The sequence below is a fragment of the Corapipo altera genome, unplaced genomic scaffold (genome assembly GCF_003945725.1).
Source record: "Corapipo altera isolate COAL_440 unplaced genomic scaffold, ASM394572v1 201, whole genome shotgun sequence".
Classification (NCBI taxonomy): Eukaryota; Metazoa; Chordata; class Aves; order Passeriformes; family Pipridae; genus Corapipo; species Corapipo altera.
This window is the reverse complement of record NW_020884940.1, coordinates 1,008,964-1,025,447: the sequence shown is the minus strand read 5'-3', so window position 1 is coordinate 1,025,447 and position 16,484 is coordinate 1,008,964. Positions and strand designations below refer to the sequence as shown.

Here is a 16,484-nt window from a genome sequence, read left to right as displayed (position 1 = left end):
GGAATGCTGGGTTTGGTGGAGAGCGATGCCAGGAATGCTGGGTTTGGTGGAGAGCGATGCCAGGAATGCTGGGTTTGGCAGGAGCGACGCTGGGGCTGCTGGGTCTGGCAGGAGCCATGCCAGGGGTGCTGTGTTAGATGGGAGCAGTGCCGGGCTCCCCGGCGTGAGCGTGGCCGTGGTGGTGAAGCCGACGTGGGGGTTCAGCCCCAGTGACAGTCCCCCAGTGTGGGGCAGGATCCAGCGCCGGCTGAGCTCGGCTTGGGGCGAGCCGGCACATCCGTAGGTTGGACCCGTTGCACGGAGATCCCGGTGTGCATCCCGGTGGCCGCCGGCCAGTGGGAGCTGACGCCGCCGCCCTCCTTGTCCCCGCAGTGGAAGGGCAGTGGCTGGAATGGGGCGCCTGGAGCCGCTGCTCCGTCACCTGCGCCAACGGCACCCAGCAGCGCACGCGCAAGTGCAGCGTCTCGGCCCACGGCTGGGCCGAGTGCCGGGGGGCCCACGCCGACGCCCGGGAGTGCTCCAACCCCACCTGTCCCAGTAAGGCCCCGCGCGCTGAGGGGGGAGCGGGGGGATGGCCACGCCGGCGCGGCGCGCCCGGGGCACGGCACGTTCGGCTCCCAGCGCGCGGCCCGGCCGTCCCGCCCTGCGGTGTCACCACCGGTGACACGAGGGTGCCGCCAGCCCCCTCCGCTGCAGGGGAGCAGGAGCCAAGGGGCCATGCCAGGGAGCAGCAGCCGCCCCCCCTGTTGTGCTGGTTGCTCCCACCGGGCATGCCTCGGCTGAGGGTTTGCCCCTGGTCGTGCTGGGGGACCTGTCGGTGCCGGGTGGCCGTGGGTCCCACCGTGCTTTGGGCGGACAAGCACGAGTGAGCTCTGGCGTGTGCCCACGGGGCGGCCGGTGGGGCCGGGGACGGCTCTGGGAGCGGGGCAGGGGGGCAGGCAGGCCGAAGGATGGACCGCAGGGTCCTCATCCAGTCCTTTGAGCCCCTCCTTGTCTCGTGGGGGAAAGGGGTGGCATCGGTGACAGGCGCGAAGGGAGGTGGGCACGCCACGGGTGCCCGTGGATGCCGGCAGGGAACGGTGGGCATCTGTACCAGGATGCCAGTCTTGTCTGAAAGAGACTTAAATCGCTGATCCATGGATTTCACACCCCGTGGGGTTTCGATCCATGGCGCGTGCGGCAGCGTCGGAGGTGCCCTGTCCCTGTCCCCGTGGGTGCCGCTCGCCGTGCAGAGCCGGGTGTCCCACAGTGTCCCCATCCCCACAGCAGACAGCAAGTGGGGTCCCTGGAACCACTGGAGCCTCTGCTCCAAGACCTGTGACACCGGCTGGCAGCGCCGCTTCCGCATGTGCGAGGGCACGGGCGTGCAGGGCTACCCCTGCGAGGGCACCGGCGAGGAGGTGAAGCCCTGCAACGAGAAGAAGTGCCCAGGTATGGGGTACCCCACACCCTGGTGCCCATCACCCCCATGGTCTGGGCTGCTCCTGACCCCCCGCTCTTCAACGCCCAGCCTACCACGAGATGTGCAAGGACGAGTACGTCATGCTGATGACCTGGAAGAAGACGGCTGCCGGGGAGATCATCTACAACAAATGCCCCCCCGATGCCACAGGTGAGGGGGGCGTGTGCCCCCAGACACTCCCACGCTGGTGAAGGGAGGGGGGTGGTGGGTGGCATTGGAGTCGAGCCACCTGGAGCAGAGCAGGGGCCAGCAGGTGGCTTTGGGGCTCAGCATCCCCAAACCCACTCAGCCTGGAGAAGGGCAGGGTGTGGGAGGTGGCATCGGGTTTGAGCACCCCCAAACCCCAGAAGTGGTAGGTGGCGTTAGGGTTGAGCACTCCCAAGCCCCCCCCGGCCCTGGAGCAGGACAGGGGGTGCCAGGAAGGTGGTTCCCATGCTGGCCCCAAACCCAAATCTCCTGTGCAGGGACTGCCAGCCGCCGGTGCCTGCTGAGCCCCCACGGGGTGGCCTACTGGGGTGTGCCCAGCTTCGCCCGCTGCATCTCCCACGAGTACCGATACTTGCATCTCTCAGTAGGTGCCCGCTCTGGCGCAGCCCCCCCTGCCCTCCCCTCCCTGTTCCCGGGGCTCTGCTCCATCCCTGGCATCCCAGCAGCTGCCTCCTTTCAACAGCTGGGCACTGTGTGGGGAAACTGAGGCAAGGGCTGGGGTGGGTCGCTCTCCTGTGTCCTTGGGAAATGGCTCTCGGGAGGGGAAGGGCCCCCTAGACCCCCGTGGAATCCCCCAGACCACCATGGGTTGGGAATAGGAACCCTATCCTGGAGCTGGGGGGGACACCCTGGTCAGAGCTGTGTTCCCGTGTCCTTAGAAAATGGCTCTCTGGATGAGAAGGATGCCCCCAGACCCCTGTGGATCCCTCACACCCCTGTGAACACTCCCAGACCCCCATGGGCTTGGAATAGGGCTCCAACCCTAGAGCTGGAACGGGGACCACCATCCAAGTTGCACTCCCATATCCTTGGGAAATGGCTTTTGGGACGGGAAGGACACCCCCAGACTCCCATAATGGCCCCAGACCCCCATGGAACCCCCCAGACCCCCATGTCCCGCTGCTGCCCCAGTCAGTGCAATTATCAGTGTCCCCACTGCCTGGGCTTTGGGCACGAGGAGGGTCCTGGGGACACAGAGCACTGCCAGGGTGAGTGACACGGGTGTCCCCACCCCGCCCAAGCTGCGGGAGCACCTGGCCAAGGGGCAGCGGGTGCTGGCAGGGGAGGGGATGTCGCAGGTGGTGCGGAGCCTCCTGGAGCTCATGGCCCGCAAGACCTACTACAGCGGGGACCTGCTCTTCTCCGTGGAGATCCTGCGCAACGTCACCGACACCTTCAAGAGGGCCACCTACACCCCGTCCTCCGAGGACGTGCAGGTAGCGGGCGGGGGGACAGCGAGGGGACGCCCCGGGGAGGCGGCGGCGCTCGGTCCCCACAGCCCAGCCCCGCTGAGCCCCGTCCCCGCAGCGCTTCTTCCAGGTGGTGAGCTACATGGTGGACGCCGAGAACCGGGACAAGTGGGAGGATGCCCAGCAGGTGAGTGGCACGGGGGGTGGGCGCAGCAGGGATGTCCCCACTGCCGGGATGTCCCCCCTCGTCCCGGCGGCTCTGGAGCTGTTCCACCTCCCGCAGGTCTCTCCTGGCTCCGTGCACCTCATGAAGGTGGTGGAGGACTTCATCCACCTGGTGGGGGACGCGCTGAAGGCTTTCCAGAGCTCCCTCATTGTCACGGACAACCTGGGTGAGCGGCGGGGTGGGTGCGGGGTCCTGAGGGGTGCAGGGAGCCGGTGGTGACCCCGCTGTGCCCCACCAGTGACCAGCATCCAGCGGGAGCCCGTCTCTGCCGTGTCCAGCGACATCAACTTCCCCATGAAGGGGCGGCGGGGCATGAAGGACTGGGCCCGCAGCTCCGAGGACAAGCTCTTCATCCCCAGGGAGGTGCTGAGCCTCGCCTCTGCCGGTGAGAGGGCACACGTGTGTGCACGTGTGTTAACGTGTGTGTGCAGGGGGCTGAGCCCGGGGCTGGGTGTGAACACACATGTGGGAGCGCACGTCTGGTGCTGTGCACGTGTGTGTGAGCGTGCACACCTGGGACAGGGCACGTGTGTGAATATGTGTGAGCCTGCACATGTGTGTGAACGTGCACATCTGGGAGCGTGCATGTGTGTGTACACGTGTGAGCCTGCACGTGGGAGTGCCCATCTGGGAATGCACACACGTGTGAACGTGCACATCTGGGAGCATGCATGTGCGTACACGTGTGAACATGTATGTGGGAGTGGACATCTGGTGCTGTGCACGTGTGTTATGCATTTGTGGCACAGCACACATTCAGACACAGGTGTGGGCTGCATACCCAGGCGTGGCGTGCACGTGTGTGCAGGTTAACACGTGTGTGCTGGCACGTCTGGGGTTGTGCATGAGTGAGAGCACATCTGGAAGGATGAGCACATCTGGGAGCCCACGTGTGTCAGCGTGCTGGCAGCGTGTCCGTGTGTGCCACGTGTGTGCTGGGGGGCCGCATGTTCCTTCACACGCGTGTTCTCTCACACGTGTGGTGCTGAGCACACACATGTGGTGCTGAGCACACGCATGTGGTGCTGAGCACACGTGTGTGCCTCTCTCTGCAGAAGCGGACGAGTCGTCCCACTTTGTCATCGGGGCGGTGCTGTACCGCACGCTGGGGCTCATCCTGCCCCCGCCCAGGTGAGTGGGGCTGCCCGCTGTGTCCCCCGCTGTCCCCCCAGCTGTCACAGCCCGTGTCCCCCCCCTGCAGGGCCCCCCTGGCTGTCACCTCCAAGGTGCTGACGGTGACAGTGCGCCCGCCGACCAGGCCCACGGAGCCCCTCGTGCTGGTGGAGCTCTCCCACATCGTCAATGTGAGTGTCCCCCTCCCATGTCGTCAACATAAGGGTCCCCCTTTCCACATCCTCCTGAGTGTCCCTGTCCCTCTTCATCCATGTGAGTGTCCCCTCCACGTCATCCATATGAGTGTCCCCCTCCCACACCATCAGTGATGTGAGTGTTACCCTTCCTCATCATCAGCCCTCCTGCGTCACCAGCATGAGTGTCCTTCGTCACCAGCATGAGTGTCCCTTTCCCCTCCCACGACATCAGTGTTAGTGTCACCCTCCTGTCCCACCACCGTGTCACCTCTCGGTCCCTCGTGGGTCCCGCCAGGCACTGAGAGCCGGGCAGGGGCCACCAGCTCCCAGCTCACGGCCACAACACTGGTCTCCGTGCCCACCGTGGGGATGTGCCAGTGCTGGGGCACCTGGGCAGGTCCCCAAGGGCCACGTCCCCTCGTGGGCTGGGAACAGGGCTGGGGGTGAAGCACTGACCTGTCCCTGTGTCCGCAGGGAACGTCCCACCCGCAGTGTGTCACCTGGGACTACTCGAGGACGTGAGTGAGGGATGGGGGGACAGGGACACCCTGGCTGGGGGGTGGGGCTGGGCTGGGGGCCTGGTGGGAGGGATGGGGAGCAGGGATGGGAGCAAGGATGGGAGCAGGGATGGGAGCCAGGATGGGAGCAGGGAGTGGGAGCAGGGATGGGGAGCAGGGATGGGGAGCAGGGATGGGAGCAAGGATGGGAGCAGGGATGGGGAATAGGGATGGGGAGCAGGGGAGGTCCCTTCCCACGTCCAAGCACCACTGCCACGGGTGAATTGAGCTCCCACGGGATCGATGTGGCCCCGGAGCCCAGGAATGCCCGTGCCAGCCTGCCAGATGTGATTTGTTAGTGCTGGCAGGAGCGAGGGAAAGTAGGGCATGGTGGGGGAGGGGTCAGCGCTGTGGGAGGGGGGGTGGCAGTGCCAGCCCCCCTGCCCAGGTACCCGCGGGTGCTCTGCGTTTCGGGGTCACTGGTTCCAGTACCCCCGTGCTGGTGGGGAGGTGTTGGTTGTGACGGGTGTGGCAGGTCTCAGCCTGGCCCCGGGGGTAGTCCCCAGCTGTCCCACAGACCCAGTTCCTGGTTTTCCCACCCTGCTGGGAGCTGTGGCTGCTCTCCCTGTGCGTGGGCAGTGTCACCGTGGGGCACCCCCTCCCTGCTCCCTCATGAGGGGTCCCTGTGGCAGGAGGGGTCCCTACAGCAGGAAGGATCACTGTGGCAGGAGGGGTCCTCGTGGCCAGAGGGTCCCCAAGGTGGGAGGGTCCCCATGGAGGGAGGGTCTCTATAACCAGAGGGGTCACCACGGTGGAGGAATCCCCATGATGGGATCTTCATAGACTGAGGGGTCCCCATGGAGAGAGGGAAGCATCACCCACCTGGGAGGGGACACGGGTGCCAGGGAGCTTCTGGGGCTGTCCCTGCCTGCCCCTCTCTGCCCCCTCCATCCCCACCACCCCTCCTCCCAGGCCTGGCCCCCGCTCCATGGTTTGTGTCCCCCCCCCCGCCAGACCTGTGTGGGATGATTAAAACCCAAGCCTTTGTGTTGCACCACTCCCAGGAGGATCAGCCCAGGGCAGGTGGGGGCAGCGGGGCAGGGATGGGCTTCACCCTCCTCCAGGGGTCTGGGGGGATCCCCTGGCAGTGCCCCCCTCACCTGCCTCCCCTCCAGGAAGGGGCCAGCAAGGGGTTAACTCGGGAGAGTTTAACACGAGGGGCTGCGAGTGTTTGATTAGTTCAAATTGCTCTCCCTAGCTCTCCCCCATTAATCAGGGATGCTGGCTTGGGAAACTGGGACACAGAGAGCTGCCAAACCCTGGAGACCCTCCCGGCACACACCAAATGCCAGTGCCGCCAGCTCGCCACCTTCGCCGTCCTCGCCCAGCTGCCCAGAGACCTGGTAGGGGACAGGGTGGGGACAGGGGTGAGCCTGCCAGGGACACGGGATGGGGATGGGGGGAGATCCCCGGGCTGGGGGGGCCTGGCTGAGGTGGGGGTCCCAAAGGAGGGTGGGGATGGGCAGGGAGCATTTCCTGCACGCTGCTAGGATGGGGTGGGCGCTGGAGGGTGGGGGGGTGTCTCCCACCAACCCAGGGGAAGGGTCCCTGCACCCCCCAGCACCTTCCAGCCCCCTGAGGGTGGGTCTGTGGGGGCAGGGGGCTGCTGTGCTTGATAGAGCTCGATATGGGGCACTGCTGTGAGCCAGCAGGGGAGGGGCAGCCCCAGCCCCTGGCATCCCCCCACCCCATTGCTATTCCACCCGCGTCCCCCCGTCGGCATGGAGATGGGCACGGGTCCCCTGGAAGGCGCCTTGGCTGTGCCACCGCTGTCACCGACCCCCTCTGGCACCCAGGGGTCCCCACTGGGGGGGTGGAGGGCACAGCTGGGGGTAGGGAGCAGCTGAAGGGGGGTGGGCTGGGCTCAGCCATTCCCCCCCCGGCTTCCCCCCAGGCCATGGACCCCTCGGGCACCCCGTCGGTGCCACTGATGATCGGCTGCGCCGTGTCCTGCATGGCCCTGCTGACCCTGCTGGTGATCTACGCTGCCTTCTGGAGGTGACCCGGGGGCACCTGGGGACCTGGGGGGCACCTGGGGCTCGAGGCCGTGTGGGGAGGGGGCAGCACAGGGGGGGCACGGTGCCAGCGAAGGCTCAGCATCGGTGAGATTGAATGCAACGTGGTGGGAAGGGAATAACTCAGGTGGGAGAAGGTGCCCGGGCTGCCTGGCACTGTCCCTGCCCCAGGACAGCGCCCACCCACCCATTGGCAGCTTGAGGGGACAAGGGACAGGTACAGGGGACAGGCTGGCACCTCGGCCCCACGCTGGTCCTGCCACAGGTTCATCAAGTCTGAGCGCTCCATCATCCTGCTCAACTTCTGCGTCTCCATCCTGGCTTCCAACATCCTCATCCTCGTGGGCCAGTCCCAGATGCTCAGCAAGGTGGGTGCCACCTCCCGCCAGGGTCCCCAGGTGGGCGCGGGGGCTGCCGTGGGGTCCGAGGCCGGTCACCTCCTCCCTGCTGGCTCCCAGCAGCAGATTGGATTTGGATTAACTCGATCCTGGGATTAAATCCTCAGCGCTGGTGGCTTTGACACAAACCTCGCCGGGCGTGGGGGTTTAACCGCCGCGGTGCCGGGCGCAGGGCCGCGTCCCCCTGATGTCCCCGTGTCCCCGCAGGGCGTGTGCACCATGACAGCCGCCTTCCTCCACTTCTTCTTCCTCTCGTCCTTCTGCTGGGTGCTGACGGAGGCCTGGCAGTCCTACCTGGCGGTGATCGGCCGGATCCGGACACGCCTGGTCAGGAAGCGCTTCCTGTGCTTGGGATGGGGTAAGAGCCTGGGACGGGGTGGTGGGAGGCACCACCCTGGTACCCCCCCCGGGGTGATCTGGGGGAAACTGAGGCACAGGGGAGGAAAGCAGACCCAGGAGTCTTGGCAAGGCACCCTCAGGCCACGGGGGGTGCCAGAAGGGCCCCATCGCTGTCCCCAGCCCTGGGGGCTGGCACAGGGGTGATGCTGGGGGGGACACAGCAGTGTCACCCCCTGCAGCTCCAGCCTTGTGTCACCTTTCCAGGGTTGCCAGCCCTCGTGGTCGCGGTCTCCGTCGGCTTCACACGGACCAAAGGCTATGGGACGGCGACCTAGTACGTGGGGACGGGGGGACACGGGGCTGGGCACAATGCCAGGAGCAGGGGGTGGGCACAGGGGTGTCCCCTGACACGCCACGGTCCCCTGCAGCTGCTGGCTCTCGCTGGAGGGCGGTTTGCTCTACGCCTTCGTGGGACCCGCTGCCGTCATTGTGCTGGTGAGCTGCCCCCCGAGCCTCTTGGAGCCCCCCAAAAAAACCCACCCGGGTGGGCACGGGGCTGCTCGTGGAGGGCTCCGTGCCCACCCTGACCCCGCGCCGCTCCCGCCCAAGGTGAACATGCTGGTTGGCATCATCGTGTTCAACAAGCTCATGTCCCGCGACGGCATTTCAGATAAGTCCAAAAAGCAGCGAGCTGGGTAAGTGCCCTGCGCCCCATGGGGGTGTCCCTGGGGCCTGTGCCCCCTCACCCTGCACCCTGCCCTGCCACGCTGGGGGCATGGCATGGGGGTCCTCCAGCAGCGGGCTGAGGACGGGGCAGACTTCATCACATCAGTGGGTGGTGGGGGCCAAGCCTGGGGTGCCCGCAGCCCCTTGTTGGGGGCAGCTGGAGGGGCAGCTGGGGGGGCAGCCACCCCCACGCTTTCCTTTGGGGAAGGGGGTCCGCACCCTGCAGACCCCCCTCCCTGCCCGCCCCACCCCCTGCCGCTTGGCCACCCCCCCTCATCATTAACAACTGCTGCCGCCCTCGACTAACCCGGCGCTCTCTCTCCCTTTCTCTCTCTCTCTCTCTCTCTTCCTTCTCCCATTCGCTTTTTGCCTGTGTCTGTCCATCCGTCCATCCGTCCATCCATCCACCCTCCCCGACCCCATCCCCGCCATCCTGCCTTGCTCTCCCCACCTCCCTCCCCGCCTTCCCCGCGCCTGCATCCCCCCCGCGTGGCCCGGTCCTGGCCGCGGGGGCGCCGGGGGTGGGGTGTGTGTGGTGGGCACAGCTCGGAGCCCCCCCCGTGCGGGAGCCTGCTGCTGAAATGCACCAAGTGCGGCGTGGTGTCCAGCGCGGCCATGACCTCCGCCACCGCCAGCAGTGCCATGTTAGTGCCCGCCACGCGCCCGCCGCGTCCCCCCACCCCCGCCCCGAGCACAGCCTGGGCACCCCATGGGAGTGGGCGGTGGGTCCGGGTGGGTTTGGGGTGGGTTTGGGGCCAGGCTGTGCGCTCGGGGCGGCGTGGGCACGGGGCGCGCGCGTGTCCCATCCCGTCTGCATGGCATGGCTTCCGCAGGTCACGTCATCGCCGGGCTCGGGGCGCAGGGGGGGATCCTGTTCCCTTGGGAGCGGGGAGGGCGTGAGGGGCATGGACTCGGGAGTGTCCTCAGGATCCCTCATCCTGGCACATGAGCCCCCCCATGGGTGCTGGCTGGGCTGTGCCCGCTACCACCCTGGTCCCCATTCCCGGGGGTTTAGTGGGACTAGAGGCAGCCCTGCAGGATAAGAAAGAAATCCCCTTTCTGCTGTTCTGGTGGCTGTGGGACAGCGATGGTGGCCCCACTCACCCCCAGCCCCCTCGCTGTGGCTGCACTGCCTGTGTAGGGACAGGGACACGTGGTGATGCCAATGGCTCAGCCTGGGGGACTGGAGCCCACAGGTCCCCTCAGCCCTCGGTGCCCTGAGCACCCAGCCGGCGCTGGCTCGGGGACACCGAGGAAGAGGGGACAGCTGGGTGGCACAGCCAGCCCCGGCCATGCTTGTGGGGCGCGGGGCGAAGCTCAGGGGGCTGCTGCGGGGCGGGGGGGGCAACGCTTGGTGGGGGCTGTCACGGGGCAGCCCAGCCCGGCGGGCTCACCCCGGCCCCTCTCTCCCTGCCCCAGGGCATCGCTGTGGAGCTCCTGCGTGGTCCTGCCTCTGCTGGCGCTGACCTGGATGTCGGCCGTGCTCGCCATGACCGACCGGCGCTCCATCCTCTTCCAGGTCCTCTTCGCCGTCTTCAACTCCGTCCAGGGCTTCGTCATCATCACCGTGCACGGGTTCCTGCGCCGAGAGGTGGGGCGGCCCCGGAGGGGTGCCGGGGGACAGCCCTGGCCGCGGGGCCGTGACCGGCTCTGTCCCTGCAGGTCCAGGACGTGGTGAAGTGTCAGATGGGGGTGTGCAGGAGCGAGGAGAATGAAAACTCGCCCGACTCCTGCAAAAACGGGCAGGTGCAGATCCTGGTGAGTGCGGCTGTGCCGGCACCGGCAGGGCCATCACCCCGCTGGGGCAGGGACCCCTTGAGGCCCCGCCAGTCCCTGTGCTGGCCAAGGTGCTTCATTTCCTCTTCTTTCTCCCTCTCTTTCTCTCCTCTCTCTCTCGCTCTTTCCCCTCTTTCTGTATTTTTATAGACAGATTTTGAAAAGGACGTTGACCTGGCGTGTCAGACAGGTGAGGTCTCCCCTGCACCCTGTGCTGGGGACAGGGATGTCTTGGTGCCACAGCTGGGAGGGACAGGCAGCATGTGCCAGGGGTCACTCCTGCCTCCTCACCCTCCCCTGGGATCCCCAGAGCTGATGCTGACCCCCTCCCTGCCCACAGTGCTGTTCAAGGAGGTGAACACCTGCAACCCTGCCACCATCACGGGCACATTGTCCCGCATCTCCCTGGACGGGGACGAAGACCCCAAGCTCAACACCACGTCGGAGGGTGGCCTGGGCTTCTCCAGCCTGCCAGGGAACATCCCTCCCACCAGCATCCTGGTCCAGGTCCCCAAGATGACGCCCAACGTGGTGGCGGGCTTGGGCGAGCTCGGCGACCCGCCGGCGCAGCAGCTCAGCCTGGACGCGCCGGGTCCCGTCTACCTGTGCACGGAGAGCAGCCTGAGGCCCTTGGAATATGGCTGGATCCGGGCCCCCGAGCCCCCCCGGGAGAGCGACTACATGATGCTGCCCCGCCGCACCGGCAGTCTCAAGCCCTTCCCGCGGGATGAGGGGACCCTCGGTCCCGGCGCCGACGAGGGGGTGCCCGGCGGGACGGGGCGCCCGGCGGCCGAAGGTGACACCTACCCCAGCTTCGTGGCGGTGGACCACGTCAACGTGAACTTGAACCAGCCCTACGGGACGGTGAAGGCTCCCTACGGCCTCCAGTTCAAGCAGCATCCCACGGTGCGGCAGATCCTGGCCTCGGAGCTGTCGGAGCGCAGCCGCACCATGCCCCGCACCGTCCCCGGCTCCGCCATGAAAGTGGGGTCCCTGGAGGTGAGCGGGGGGGCTGGCGTGGCCCGTGGGCACGTGTGTGGGGAGGGACACGTGTGCAGGAGCACGTGTGCATGTGCATGAGTTACCCCTGTGCCCACCCTTGGAACCCACCCTTGGCTCGGGGTCGTGCGGTGGGTGAGCTCCGTGTCCCCCTTGGCCGGGAGCGTCGTGTCCCCAAGCTGGTCGTGGCTTGGGGCTGGCATGAGCCCCCCCCACCTTGCTCACCCTCATCCTGGACCTGCAAAGACCTTTCCCTTTTCTTCTCCGTCTCCTCTCCCCACTCCTGCCTGTCCCCTGCCAGAGGAAGAGGTTGCGGTACTCTGACCTGGACTTTGAGGTAAGTCCCACCATGGCAACAGGGGTCACAGGGTCGGGTGCCATCAGAGGGAACTGAACCACCTTGTCCCCACTCCCTTTGCCCCACTGGCAGCACCCAGGCTCAGAGGGGATTTATACCAGGCAGTAATGAACGTTGGCTCTCGACTAAAACTCCAGTGATGAACGTGGAGTGGGCTCCTGCTTGTCCAGGATGCCCCGGGAAGGCAGGGTAGGGTGCCAGGAGAGGGACAGGGACGGGGGCTGTGCCAAGGGCTGCAGGGCCGTGCCGATGGCCGCAGGCTCTGCTCTCCCCCTGCAGAAGGTGATGCACACACGGAAGCGCCACTCTGAGCTCTACCATGAGCTCAACCAGAAGTTCCACACGCTGGACAGGTACCGGGCTCCGTCTGCCGGCTCCTCCAAGGTGAGGTCCTGGGGGTCCCGTCCTGCCCTGGTCTGTCCCTCTGCAACCCTTCACCTTCTCCTCTTGCATGGACTGGGGCATCCCAGGGAGAGTGGGGGGGGACAGGCCATCCAGGAATGATGCAGGAGCTGAGCTCTGTGGGATTTTCCGCAGCGAGAAAAGCGGTGGAGCGTCTCGTCGGGCGGCGGGGAGAAGAGCACGGCCACCGTAAGTGCCTGAGCCCCCTCCGGGGGGTTACCCCACCCCATCCTGGACAGGGCCAGAGGGTGGAGGGGGTGGCTGTGCACATCCCCAGCCGCTTCCCACAGCTCCCCCTGGCCCCGCAGGATGTGACCAGCCCCGAGGAGCAGCGGCCGCAGGCCCCGGCCGCGCCGCCCAAGCCATGGAGCACGTTCAAGGCGATGACACTGGGCGCCCTGCCCAGCGCCCAGCGGGACCGGCTGGAGCTGTGCCGGGCAGACTGGGAGAGCCCCTGCGCCGGCCTGGACGCGGCCGATGGCGACTTCCAGACGGAGGTGTGAGCCCCGCGCCCATCGCCGCCGCCCCCGGCCCGCGCGGGGCTGCAACGAGCCGAGAACGCTGGGTTTGCTCCGTCCTCCTCGGCGGCCGGGGGGGTCCCTGCCTGGCCGGAGCCGTGTCCCCCCCCGGGCAGAGCCCGCGCTCCCCCCGGCGCAGCCGCCTCCCGCCCGTCCTCGCGCGGCTCCTCCTCCCGCCACCCCCCGGACGCGGGTGTGGAGGGGACCCGCGCACCCCCCCATGCTCACCCACGATCACGCCTGCACCCCCCCCGGGGCAGGACCGGCCCTCGAGGCCCTTCAGACCTTCGTTCTTTTCTACCGGGATGTTTCTTCACGCCGTGCACCGTGTGCACGCGAGCGGCCGCCCCACTCCCCCACCCCGGGACCCCCCGTTTCCCCGGGGCCCCGTGGCCGTCCCCTCCCAGCCCTCCCCACCGTCCCCACCCCACGGGGCAGGTGCTGTCGTTGTTGGAAATAAAAGTTCACTCTCTGTGGTGCCGTGGGGGCCGCGGCCATCGCCTCGTGCTTCGTGTCGGGGTCCGGCTGGGGAGGGGGTGGCTGTTGCCCCGTGGGGTCCCCTGGCCTATCTGCACCCCCCTGGCCCCCTCCCTGCCTGCAGGATCCCACTGGCCAGGGCTGATCCCGTGCCCAGGCACTGCCGTGCAAATGAGCGTCTTATCGCAGGAGCCGGGAGCACTTAATTACACGGTAATTAATCTGTGAGCAAATTAGGAACTTCGGAGGCAATTGCCGTGCAGAGGCGTGTCAGGTGGGCTGCCTGGCACTGCCGGAGCATCCTGGCATCCGGAGCAGGAGTCTCCAGGGAGGGGTGCTGGGGCAGCAGGAGTGGCAGCCATGGCCAGGAATGCCAGGCTCCAGACTAGGAGCTGTGCTGGGATAACAGCGCTGGAGGAGAGGACATCCCTGCCTTGTGGCTCTCAGCACATCAGGGACTAGAGATTTGGGCTGAGCGATCCATGGTGTGGATCAGGTGCCCGGGCAGCTTGGCTGGGCCGTGGTATTGAAGCCCTGCTGCCGTGGTGTGCCATAAGGTGCCAGGGAGGGGTGTGTGATTGCGGTGATATTGGGAAGTAGGTCTTGGTCTTGGCTGTTGCTTCTGTCTGGGAAAGGCCACCTGAGCTTCCCGAGGGCTTCGAAGAGGACAGGCTTGGCACAGGCAAAGGAGGCTGCCCAGTTTGGGCTGGTGGCCGGTGCCCAGTTCAGATGGTGTGTCCCTGTGTGCCAGGCCAGGCCAGGAGATGCTGCTCCCTGTCCCACCCGTGCTGGGACGCTGGGGTAGGATGTGGCCCTCGTACAGGGGCTGCCTTGGGGGTCAGCTGTGGCTCCCAGCCCTGTGGAGGGCGTGGGGTGAGGGTGACGCCGTGGGTCAGGGGCACTGTTCCCTCGTGGTGCTGTTCTCCTGCTGGTTTGCCACTAATGGCAGCCACATCCTCTTGCTCTGGTTTCTGGGAGCTGCCACGCTCTGGGATCCCCCCGCCCCCTGCTTTGGGGGATCCAGGGCCTGCTCCAGCTCCCCTCCTCTCCTTCCCAGCCAAACACAGCCGCAAGAGGCGGCGTCAGGGTTTCCTGGGGCATCTGTTGGCAATTAGCAGCTCTTATTACTCACGGAGACGCCATATGTGGTGAGGGAACAGAGCCCGGGAGAGAGGCACGGGCTCGTGGTGTGTCCCAGCACAGGGGACACGGGGACAGCCCCCAGTCCTGCGGGTCTGGGCAGTGATGGGGGATTCTGGGGGGAATCAGAGCAGGATGGAGAGCTCTGGAGCCATTTTCCATCTGCAGCTTCCATCTGAGCCAGGCTGCGTCCCCCCAGTGCCAAAAATGTGCAGTTTGGGGGGCGGAAATGATGGAGAAGGAGCTCTGGGGCTGTGCAGCCGCGGGGGCGGGGTGGGACAGGAGCTTTCTGGCGCTTCACCCTTCACTTTTTGGGAAGGAAATCCCTCCAAAAGAGGCAAAACTGCAGTTTTAGCGCCGCAGAAACGAACGGCCCTGTGAAGAAGCTGGAAAGAATTCCCGCAGGCGCTTTCCTTCCTGACTGGAACTGGGGAGCGGGGGGGGGAGGTTGTGGCTGGATTGGTGCAGAAATTAATGCTGAACCGCTGAAATCCTCGCCGCAGGAATTCCCTCCTCTGCCTTGTCCGGGCCGGCAGCCACCCGGGGTCCGGCCGGCGTCACCCCAACGCTCAGCCCCCGGATTTGGGGGGGCCTTTCGGGGGCTGAGCTCAGCCTGGGAAGCGGGGGAGCCCCACGGTAACACCAGCGCCGCGGCTGCCGCGTGACGCTCGGGGTCGGAGGCAAATTGTCTCCAGCCCGAAAATTGTCGGGCTCTGCTCCGGCTCGTGTTTCTTGGCAGCCGGCGCAGCAGTTTCTTGGAAGCGCAGCGTGCCTCTGCTTTTTCCATGCTGGGTTGGTGGGCAGGGGCTGCAGGATCCTGCCTTCCATCCCCCAGCTCGGCACGGCTCCAAGGGATGCCGGCGCAGAATGCTGGGGAGGCGGGATCCAGCCTCTTTCCCTCTGGAGATGCCGATCCCGTGCGCTGGAACAGCCATGGGAAGCGGGAGCTGCACGAAGCAGTTTTCCACGCTGCTGCCACCCCTGTGCTTTTTGGGGCTTTTGAGGTGCCTTCATGCCACTGGGCTGGGGACAACCAACCCAGGGAAGCAGCCTGGGAAATGAGGGAAACTGAGGCACGGGATGGGCAGCGGGAGGGATGGGTGTGACTCCCCCCAAATTCATTCACAGCTGAATTGAGGGTTCTGGAAGCTGCTGGTCGTGTAAGGGGTCTGGCTGGAGAAGAAGGGACAAGGCTGCCCTCCATCCCTGCTCTGCTGTGGGGCGAGATGTGGCTTTGGGGTGGGCTGTGGGGCCACTTTTGGGCCATACCAACCCCACCAGTGCTCCTGCACCGGGTTCGTTGCTGCTGGGTGGCCCCAAACAAGGAACAGCTCGAGGTGAATAATCATCCAAAAAACAGGAATTATAGAAGTTTCATTGTGTTTCGTTCCCACTTGCTTTAATTACCCTTAATTACCTCAGTAGGCATCTCGGGAGGAGCGTCAAGTGCTCTGTCACCACGTCTGGGGCTGGCGGGTGAGTGACTGGCGGAGTGGAGCTGCTGGGTTTGCCCACGACAGCTTATTTACTGTCTCTGACTAAACAGCAGTTGTTAATTAGCTCCTTTATGGAGATACATGCGTCCCTCACGCGTTTGTAAAGCTGCAGCCTAAATAGATTCATCACAATTTGGGAGGAAAGCAGCTGAGCCAGGGCCCGGTGCCATGCTGGGCATCACTGGGAGCAGGGATGCAGGGATGGGGGTGCCTGTGGATGCTTGGAGTCCCCCAGACCCAAACTTTGCGTGAGGTGAGGTGGGCTTGTTCCCTGCCTCCTCCCTGCCTGTGGGGGATCAGGGTGCCCTGGCACGTGTGGGCAGGGGATGATGGAGCAGAGCTGGGCAGCCAGGCCCTGGGGCAGCGTTCCAGGCTGGCACATCCCAGCGGCGCAGAGCTGGGAGCTGGGATGGGTGCCGAATCCCTGCAGGGCTTGGCAAGGCTCTGGGAAGTCAGCAGCTCTGCCGCTGGGGACTTGGGAGCAGCACAGTGCCAGCGGGAGGGATGGTGGCAGGGATCCCGTCTCGGGGCTCTGACCCCAGGCGCCCTGTTCTGAGCCAGGCTGTCCCCAAGCCACCCCAGGGCACAGGGGATGGGACAGCAGCTCCATGTCACAGCGGGGTCTGGCTGCCGCGATGCCTTGGGGTCTGCTCGGAGCTGCTCCGGAGCCTGTGGAGGAGCATCCCTGAGAACCATCCTCCGAGGGACACCCTCCTCCCCTAGGGACAGGCATTCCAGCCAGCGGTGCCACCACCGGTCCCCGTGGGGAGGAAGAGCTGCTCCACAGGGATGCCAGCCAAGGAACGGGCTTCACTCCCACCCCCGGGATCGGGGTTCCCCTCCTCCGGGCGGGGATCCAGCCCCCCGAGGGGGGGGAAGGCGGGTGGG

General features: G+C 66.3%; 1 protein-coding gene across 6 annotated transcripts in view; it reads left to right on the top strand.

Moving 5' to 3' along the window:
• ADGRB2 (adhesion G protein-coupled receptor B2) overlaps window positions 1-12,969 on the top strand; it is a 20,972-nt gene extending 8,003 nt beyond the window's left edge. For 2 of the 6 annotated variants that reach the window (XM_027661401.1, XM_027661406.1), the window contains 27 exons: window positions 373-537; window positions 1,267-1,431; window positions 1,511-1,612; window positions 1,927-2,033; window positions 2,692-2,886; window positions 2,978-3,046; window positions 3,143-3,251; window positions 3,324-3,470; window positions 4,141-4,216; window positions 4,287-4,389; window positions 4,870-4,913; window positions 6,169-6,295; window positions 6,847-6,950; window positions 7,233-7,335; window positions 7,573-7,723; window positions 7,969-8,038; window positions 8,133-8,199; window positions 8,314-8,399; window positions 8,976-9,074; window positions 9,850-10,021; window positions 10,093-10,188; window positions 10,357-10,396; window positions 10,547-11,205; window positions 11,507-11,542; window positions 11,843-11,947; window positions 12,101-12,154; window positions 12,274-12,969. In XM_027661401.1, the coding sequence (XP_027517202.1) occupies window positions 373-537; window positions 1,267-1,431; window positions 1,511-1,612; window positions 1,927-2,033; window positions 2,692-2,886; window positions 2,978-3,046; window positions 3,143-3,251; window positions 3,324-3,470; window positions 4,141-4,216; window positions 4,287-4,389; window positions 4,870-4,913; window positions 6,169-6,295; window positions 6,847-6,950; window positions 7,233-7,335; window positions 7,573-7,723; window positions 7,969-8,038; window positions 8,133-8,199; window positions 8,314-8,399; window positions 8,976-9,074; window positions 9,850-10,021; window positions 10,093-10,188; window positions 10,357-10,396; window positions 10,547-11,205; window positions 11,507-11,542; window positions 11,843-11,947; window positions 12,101-12,154; window positions 12,274-12,468 (3,446 nt within the window). In that variant the 3' untranslated portion in view covers window positions 12,469-12,969. The remainder of the gene's footprint in view (window positions 1-372; window positions 538-1,266; window positions 1,432-1,510; window positions 1,613-1,926; window positions 2,034-2,691; window positions 2,887-2,977; window positions 3,047-3,142; window positions 3,252-3,323; window positions 3,471-4,140; window positions 4,217-4,286; window positions 4,390-4,869; window positions 4,914-6,168; window positions 6,296-6,846; window positions 6,951-7,232; window positions 7,336-7,572; window positions 7,724-7,968; window positions 8,039-8,132; window positions 8,200-8,313; window positions 8,400-8,975; window positions 9,075-9,849; window positions 10,022-10,092; window positions 10,189-10,356; window positions 10,397-10,546; window positions 11,206-11,506; window positions 11,543-11,842; window positions 11,948-12,100; window positions 12,155-12,273) is intronic. The other 4 variants (XM_027661402.1, XM_027661405.1, XM_027661404.1 and 1 more) reach the window with 4 other exon arrangements.
• Window positions 12,970-16,484: the final 3,515 nt, after the last annotated feature.